Below are 8,178 nucleotides of genomic sequence, written 5' to 3' on the forward strand. Positions count from 1 at the left end.
GAGTGGNGTGGATATGCAATATGCCTATATTGATAAATGTATAGCATGTGTTTTTAATTGATCTTGTTGCGGCAAGCGCCGAGGACCCAAATTTGGGTCCTCTAGCGACTGAGACGACCGAAGTCCAAAAGATATATGTTCCAGGGTCCGGTTAGCGAGCTTGAAATGTTGTCTGACCAGTTTTCGCGCTTCGCGAAGGTTCTTGTTCCCATGATGCAATGCGTAAAATGGGAAATACGGTACAAATACCTGTAAAACTAAAAAACGGAGAAATTCCTTCAAATTTCTACAGTACATTTACCCGTTTTTTTTACAGTTTTTTTTTACAGTGTGGCTTTGAGATCTGCACTGTAAAACAAAATGTTGTGTTTAATGGAAGGTTTCAAGTCAACACGACTTAATTCTTATCAACTTGTTATTTGTACTGATCTTAAACAAATGGTGTGAACCTTTGGATAAAAAAATGCTTGATAAGTTCATCTATTTATGTTAAACTAATGCAGAAAAGTTAAGTATTTGATTGGCCAACAACATATCCCATGATGCATTGTGGCACACAACAGCAAGTATTAAAACCACTTTTTTATTTGTCACAAAATATAGTTTTAAAATGTTTAAGGTGAAAAGGTAGACTCTGAAGCCAGTTCATGAAGAATTTTATAGCAGTGAAGCTTTTATTAGATGTTTATTGGTATTTAGATTTGCATTCATGGARCTTCACCAACAGTCAGTTACATGTTCACTTTCATGACTACCTCACTCTGAATTAGGACGCAGCTTGACATGTAACCATTTGTTTTATTGAAAACTGTTTCTATGTTTTCTGTCAAAGTTTGAAAACAAATAAGCAGGAAATGTTTCAGGGATGCAGTTTTATTTTTATGCAAGTAGTTTTAGGTTTTGGGTGTTTAAGACGTTACAACATGTTCCATTTATTAGGTTCACTGAAGTTACAGACATTAACTTAAGCTAAAAATTTTGAGACAACATGTTTGCATATATTTTTTCAAGTAAGCAGAAATAATGAAGTTTTACAGTAGAGTTGTGTGTTCTAATGTGTCATTACAGCTTACTCAAAATCATCTAAGCAAAATAAACGTAAGATATACAGTTTGCACATATTAACATTTTTAAGTTTTGAAAACTCRATTTTTTTTCTTTTTGAGGCAACGAGTTTGCATGAATCTTGAATATTTAGTGAAATCCACCTATTGTGTTTTACAGTGTGTGTGGTCAGTGTATGCTCATTGACCTCAAGCCAAGGTCAGAAACATTTTGTTATGTTGCTGCAGTASACAAAAAACTTTGAGGAATCCTGAACAATCAAACAGGAGAAAAAAACCAAAACAAAACACAATCCAGGAACAGACRGAGGGGGGGATGTCAGACCAACCAGGAGAGTTTTCACAAGTAGTCTTGACAACTTTAAAATATTRTCAACTTCAAATGTGAGGCAAGCAACATGGAGCTGCTGGAACGTCTGCAAGAATGACAGTAGCAGGTATTTGAAGAGTGGACGATCCAACCGGAGCCTGATTATGTTCACATGCAAACCTAATATGGAAATGCAAATAATTTGATTTGCAAGAAGAAACCAGAAACCGTCAGTGACAGAGTAATGAGTGCAGCAGGCGTGTTACAGACAGTTGCCGTGGTGTCTGACAGGAAATCAAGTTTTCTCCTCCTCATCTAGTTGGCTACATAAGTCGAGCCTTRTGATTGGTTAACTTGTTGAGCAATTGAAGAGGTGTACCWAATAAAGTGGCCAGTGAGWGTTTAATGCTGTTCAGTGGTTATACCCGCAACGTACAGGATCATRAATACATATATGAAACGTCATAGTGGTTATGAATATTCATGAAACCACAAAACGTTGAAATTCTGTTGGAACACAAATTGATGACATCATATTGATTATGTTATTGGTTATCTTATTGATTATATTTTAGCTTTAGGCACTAAGTGCTCGCAGTACGTACGCGCCTCSTTTCCAAAAGTAGCAGGATTTATTTTTTTCACTGCACTGAACCTCATTGAAAACCTCCTGATTCTGAGCTCTTCCTGAGTTAAAACATTAGTATTGTTGTTTCTAAGTGAACATGAACTTGTTTTCTTTGCCTTATTTGAGGTCTGAAAGCTCTGCATCTTTTTCATTATTTTGACCATTTCTCATTTTCTGCAAATAAATACTAAAGTTTTTCTTGGAATTTCAGTAGTTTATAGAATAAARMAACAATGTTCATTTTACTCAAACATAAACCTAGAAAAGGTAAAATCAGTGAAACTGATAATCTTGCAGTGGTCTCTTCATTTTTTCCAGAGCTGTATTGGAAATCACTAAATACATTAAGCACCATAAATAATCCTAAAAAGAGCAAAGGAATTTTTAAAATAAAAGCTGAGTCTTTTGGGGGTTGTTTTCAGCTGCAGAGGAGTAAAATAAAAGCTGCACAGTGAGCAGGTTTCTCTCTCAACTGTGCCTCACCCCTGATTTTCATTCCAAAACTGAAGACGGTGACAGTATGAAGCTCTGACCAGGTGTGWGAGCCATCGGCCTGCAGACGGCACACGGCGTACTTTAAACTACTGTATTTGCYACMGCGCTAACTTTGATCTGATCTGGATTAAATAAGGAGCGTAACGGCAGACATTTTTTTTATACCAGGAGTGCTGTTTATCACAAACTCCTTCAGCTGACGACAGGTTCCCATAGCAACCCAAGTTGAGCTACAAACGCTGTGCAGACCTACAGGTCTGACAGTGGAGCCTCGGGTGATGTTTCATTAACACACAGTTCAAATTTGTAGAGGAAAGTGTCTGAGGCAATATGAGCGACGGTGATTTATGAGAACTTTCTGGCATCGAGACGCGTAACTCAACCAGGCTCATCTCCTGCAACTAAATAACGACAAACCACACACAGAACCGTTTCCTCAAGGGGAAAACAAATCTTTATTTTAGATAACTTACACATGGTGTCCTTCAGTTCCCATCATAAGAGTAAATCAAATCAGAAAGCAAATAAATAATTTGAGAACTGAGTTGGATTTATTTTCATGTCTACATGCATAGCTGCTCTGTAGTGTGGCTGTGGAAAAGAAAAAAAAAAAAAACTTCACCTGTCTGCCCAGATCATCATAGAACCTTATCTGGACATTTATATGACCAGTTCTGATCCCAAAGAGACCCCAAAAAATGACATCTGAGCCTCCTTCATATGTGGTACTGAAGCGTTTACAAACCTGACAGTATTCAAAACGTCCTCAGTCTCAACTGCYGTGTTGTATTTAATCAGATTTTTACATCACTGATACTTTGGCAAACAGAGGGAATCTCTGTCACCTTTTCTTAATGATCTGCAGTCCAGATTTGTTCTAATAGACGGTAGAGATCWGCTGGAGTTCATCCATGTAGAAACATTGTAGCAACGTTGAGCTATTTACTTGTTTTTAGCTTCAAAATTTCAAACTGCATTTTGACGTGTTTTAAAAAGAACATCAAAGCAAAGTTTTGTATTAATTCAGAGGAATATCAATAACTGCATTTCCATCAGCCAAAAAATTGTGCAAATTGAAAATCTGAAAATAAATTTGGAAAATGGAAACACGTCAATTTCAAAAAGAAAAAAATAAACCCTCTCGCTTTTCAATAAAAAGGTTTTGCACTCAGATGTGATGGTTTTTCTACTGAAGGGGATGAGGGTCCCTGGAAGAACAAAAAATTWAYTCTGACTTTGATCTCAGAATTCTGACTTTTGTTGAGGAAAGTGCCTGAGGCAATATGAGCTTTTTTCTCAGAAACTTGAGATTAAAGTCTTCCGGTTCTGCTATTGTGTCGCCAGTTCTTTTCAGATCATCAACAGCAAAAACAGAAGGAGCATTTTTACAACTTCAATTTCCCCAAACGGTTGTAAACACTAAAACAAATGAAATCATTCCTGGATGCCTTTCAGTTTGCAGCTGCAGTTTGCTTGGCCTGAGCCAGAGTCTCTGCCTCACAGCAAACAGTCAGACAGAAAACGCCTGAATCTCACCGAGGTTCACTTCTGAAGACGTGTGTCAACCAGAAATACAGCAGGAGCTCCTGTTGTTCTCAGAGGAGCTCCAGCATCTTCTGGCATTTTTAAATCATAAAATAAATGCCCAGCATTATGGTCAATGTCATCTAAATTCAACACAGTAGATATGTTAGTAAATGCCTGCAAATGTGCAAATGCTGCATTTTAGCTTTTAATAGTTAGATAAACTTCTGCAATATAATGTATTCTCTCTGTCAGCTCACTACATCTAGCTTATAGTTGAATAGTTTGCAATATATACAACTTATATATTTTTATAGAGCAAAACAAATTACATCTACTAACATATTAGCAAGTTAGTCTTCACTGATTCTTTAAGCCTGAACAGAAATGATTTTGGTCACAATTTCAAACACAACAGCATTCGGTGGTGCTCAAACAGTCCATGTCATATCAAACATGAATAATTATTACCCATAAAAAACACAAACTGTCTATGTGTTTCTGATTACTCAAGATTCATCTGACCTGTCTGAACCTCAGTCAATATATTTCTAGAATATTGAGTTTTCAGAAGCATTCCAAAACAGTCAGCGTCATCTGACTGTTTTGGTAAGACTGTCATCTGGTCCCGGAGAATCTCACATAATTGTAATTCATTTCTAAATATTGTCAGATGACTACAGCAGTCTGGGTGGTTTTTTTTCTTAAATGCTTCATTAAAATTCACCTGAACATTAGCAAGAAAAGATTAGCTGTCGGCTGAATCCAAAGAAAAYTTGATCAACTATAGGGAGTGTAACTCTAAGTCCAATTGATAAGACTCAGGTTCTTATGAATGTAAGAATAAGAAAGAATAAGAAAGTTTTTAAATTATTTCCAATAAGAGTAAAACATTCCAGTCCAAATTTGACAATTACATCTCACCAAAAAGATAATAAAAATAGTATTTTTGTGCTTCTTCAACCTGGTATTGTAAAAGAAATCTGTTCAGCGTTGAATTGGGTTCAGGTTTGATTTTCCTGAGTATTTTAGATGTGAACTAGAGATGACACAACTGGGGCTCGGTAAAAAAGCTAACTTTAGCGTCAGTAGCAGCTAACAGTTAGCTTGTCCATCTGTTCATTGTCAGAGTAAATATTTGACCAAATGCAGTYTGGACTCACAAAGAAACTCAGAAATAGCCCTTCAGCTCTGGAAGCTCTAAATTTGATGCAAATGTCTGAAGGTTAACTTTATAAACATCGAAGGCTGCCACGCAATTCTAAGATGGTGGAAACTTTTTTTTTTTTTTACTGCTATATCAACACAATGTTGTTAGTCCAACAAGCTGTCTTTAACAGTCAACTCCAACTACACAACCAAAGAAACAACTCCAAAACAATTTCCTTTCTCACTTCAAAATAAGACTCTCAAATTTAGTGCCAACCTAAAGCCTAAAGCACACAGCTTCCTGTCTGAGGATCGGGACTGTCACTGACAAAGTCACATGATTACAGCAACATTTTGAGACACTCTTCACTAAAACAGGAAATATACCTTTACTAGCTAGGCATCAATACTTCACTCAAACCCACTTCAGAGGAAACAACAAACAAAACAATTTGTTATAAAAACCCAAGTAAATGCTACGTTATCTTCTCTCTCTCCTGCAAAGACGTCTGCTAAAGCAAGATGAAGTTTTCTGGTCATTCTCTAAACTTCTTTTCCCCGATGATTGTCTTTTATTTTGCACACCTTCTTCTGTATCTTTTACTGAACTTTTTAAGAGCTCTTRTGTCCCTCGCCCCTTTTTAACGTTTCCCAACGACTCCCTTCTCTYGTCGTCATGGTGGACGGAGAGCTGTCTGCTTCAATTCTCTGTGGTTTGAATCTGAATGGAGGACAAACATTTCCCTAGGCTCTGGAACAGCGGCGCTATGAAAATGTCCGTCAGACTCCTCCAAATCTTCTGCGCTGAAGGCAGGAGCATCATGGAGCTCTGGACCACTGGCATCACCAGCCTACACAGGCGAAAAGAATGAAATCGAAATAAAATGAGGAAAAACTCTCACCGATACGGGAATAAAGTCGTACAGCATAAAGGTCATAACAGTAGAAGAAGAAAAGTTGGCATAATATGAGAAGAAACTCAAAGCATTTGAAGAATAAAGTTGGTCGACAATAAAGTCACAATAATACAAGAGAATTGTTATTAACACAACTTTTTTCAAGTAATTTTGAAACATGTTTCTGGTAATATTTTGTTTTTATTCTAGTAGCAGCACAGCTTTATTGTAGTAATGTTCTAATTTATTTAATTCATAATATTTAAGTCGTAATTTTAAAAATATCTCTTCAACTAACTGGCTTTCATATTCTGTCAACCTGCAGAAGAACAACCTGGAAGCTGATCAGCTATGATGTTATATCTAAAAAAAATAAACAATGATTGGTTTATAATTCATTAGCGTTTAACAGCCTGGTCTCTCCATTCCTAAAAGTTGAGTCAAAAGTAAGCTATTTAAGAAAAGAAACCAAAAAATTACATATTACCATGCAGGGATTTCCACAAGTTATCCTCTCAATCTCTGTAATCTAAAATGTAGAAGTTAAATTTCCACCATGTTTTAAACTATGTTGGCTCTGTGAGAGATCGTCTGGAAGCTGCCAACAGGATCCATTAAAAGACTCAGAAATTATGAATCATAAGGTTGACTCTGGACATGGCCCTGTTGGTGGTTATCATACATTCTAATGTATGATAACCRTACATTAGAATGTATGGTTATCGCCATCCATTTTCAGRGCTAGTTGATTCGRCAGGTGAGTTGTTACACACTCCTTAGCGGATTCCGACTTCCACTAAGGAGTCGGAATCCGACTGAACTTGTGATTTCACGTCACAAGTTCAGTCAAACTAAATCAGACAAAAACAAAATCATATCAGCTTTTCTAAAGCATCTTCCCTGGATCTTGATGGAAACTTTCCTAAAACTCAGTTTGGATTATTTAATCTGACCTNTTTCCTCCGAAGAGCTGAAGCTGTTATGTCTGCAAAGCATAAAACAAAAATAATATAAAACTCTGTTGATTAATAAAGGGATTCCATTCATGGTGACATGAGTGTGAAAGCAGCAGGGAGACGGCAACTCGCCTCAAATTCAAACTTGAAGATTTCCGTGTCCAGAAACAGCTACAGTAACATCATGCACGCTGATATGATGTTACTTTATTACATCACTGTGGTGATTTTTTTGAAAGTGTAACCAGCCATTGCACTAACTGGGATTTCTAGCATCTGATTTTACTACTGAACGCAGCATAAAAAGAAAATTCCAGTTATTCATTTCTGATTTATTCCTCTGTTTCTTTTGTGCTTTTGCCCTTTGGGCAGCACACAGAGAAACATTCCCACCTACATTCTATTCCCTCTTCGGTGGGTGTGGCTCAGTACAGATCAAAAATAGCTTCCAAAGAAGAAGGTTATTTTCCATAAAGATACTCTACCTTACTCTGAGCAATTCAGCTGGTTGCTTGGTGTCGGGCGCTGACTGTGTTGCAGGTGAACTCTTGCATGCTGAAGTTCAAAAACATTATGAAGTGCAGCGTGTGTGAATTGTCCCCAGGCRTCTGTCCCCCACAGCACCAGAGAGTTTAGAGTTGATAATCTGTGGGAAATTTCAGTGGCAGCAGTTTTAGTTTCTGACAGAACGCGTAAATGTCACACAGCAACAAAACCGGCTATGAAACAGCTGAGAGCTTCTGAATTGGGGTCAGAAGCTGTGCAATAACAAAGCTCTTAGAGATTAGAGGATTCTTTATGCACAGTAAAAAAAATTCCGTAAAAAAACAAGAAAATGTACTGGTAATTTTCTGCCAGTACATTTTCTGTTTTTTTACGGTATTTCCAGCAGAATTTTTTCTGTAATTTAACAGATTTTTTCCTGTAATTTAACAGTTTTTATATGTAAAATTTTTAACATAGAAAACAACCAGGTCATGTAGCGGTTCCATTGACACTTTGCCCTATGCCTGTTAGGAGATGGAACCCAAATAACAAATAAAAATGGGTAGGGCGGGAAAGTGGAGGGGCCAATGGTTCCCTGGCCGTCCTGTTACGCTGCACAAAATCACTGCCAGTTCAGACTTGAGAGAATAATGCATTTAGTGCCCACAGA

At 37.1% G+C, this 8,178-nt stretch overlaps 1 protein-coding gene across 3 annotated transcripts in view; it reads right to left on the bottom strand.

Annotated features, from left to right (window-relative positions):
- Positions 1 to 2,924: 2,924 nt before the first annotated feature.
- Positions 2,925 to 8,178, bottom strand: part of cav2 (caveolin 2) — a 24,438-nt gene continuing 19,184 nt past the window's right edge. For all 3 annotated transcript variants that reach the window (XM_008410635.2, XM_008410634.2, XM_008410636.2), the window contains one exon: positions 2,925 to 6,021. In XM_008410635.2, coding sequence (XP_008408857.1) covers positions 5,871 to 6,021 — 151 coding nt within the window. In that variant the 3' untranslated portion in view covers positions 2,925 to 5,870. The remainder of the gene's footprint in view (positions 6,022 to 8,178) is intronic.

This window comes from Poecilia reticulata, linkage group LG6 (genome assembly GCF_000633615.1).
Source record: "Poecilia reticulata strain Guanapo linkage group LG6, Guppy_female_1.0+MT, whole genome shotgun sequence".
NCBI classification, from domain to species: Eukaryota; Metazoa; Chordata; class Actinopteri; order Cyprinodontiformes; family Poeciliidae; genus Poecilia; species Poecilia reticulata.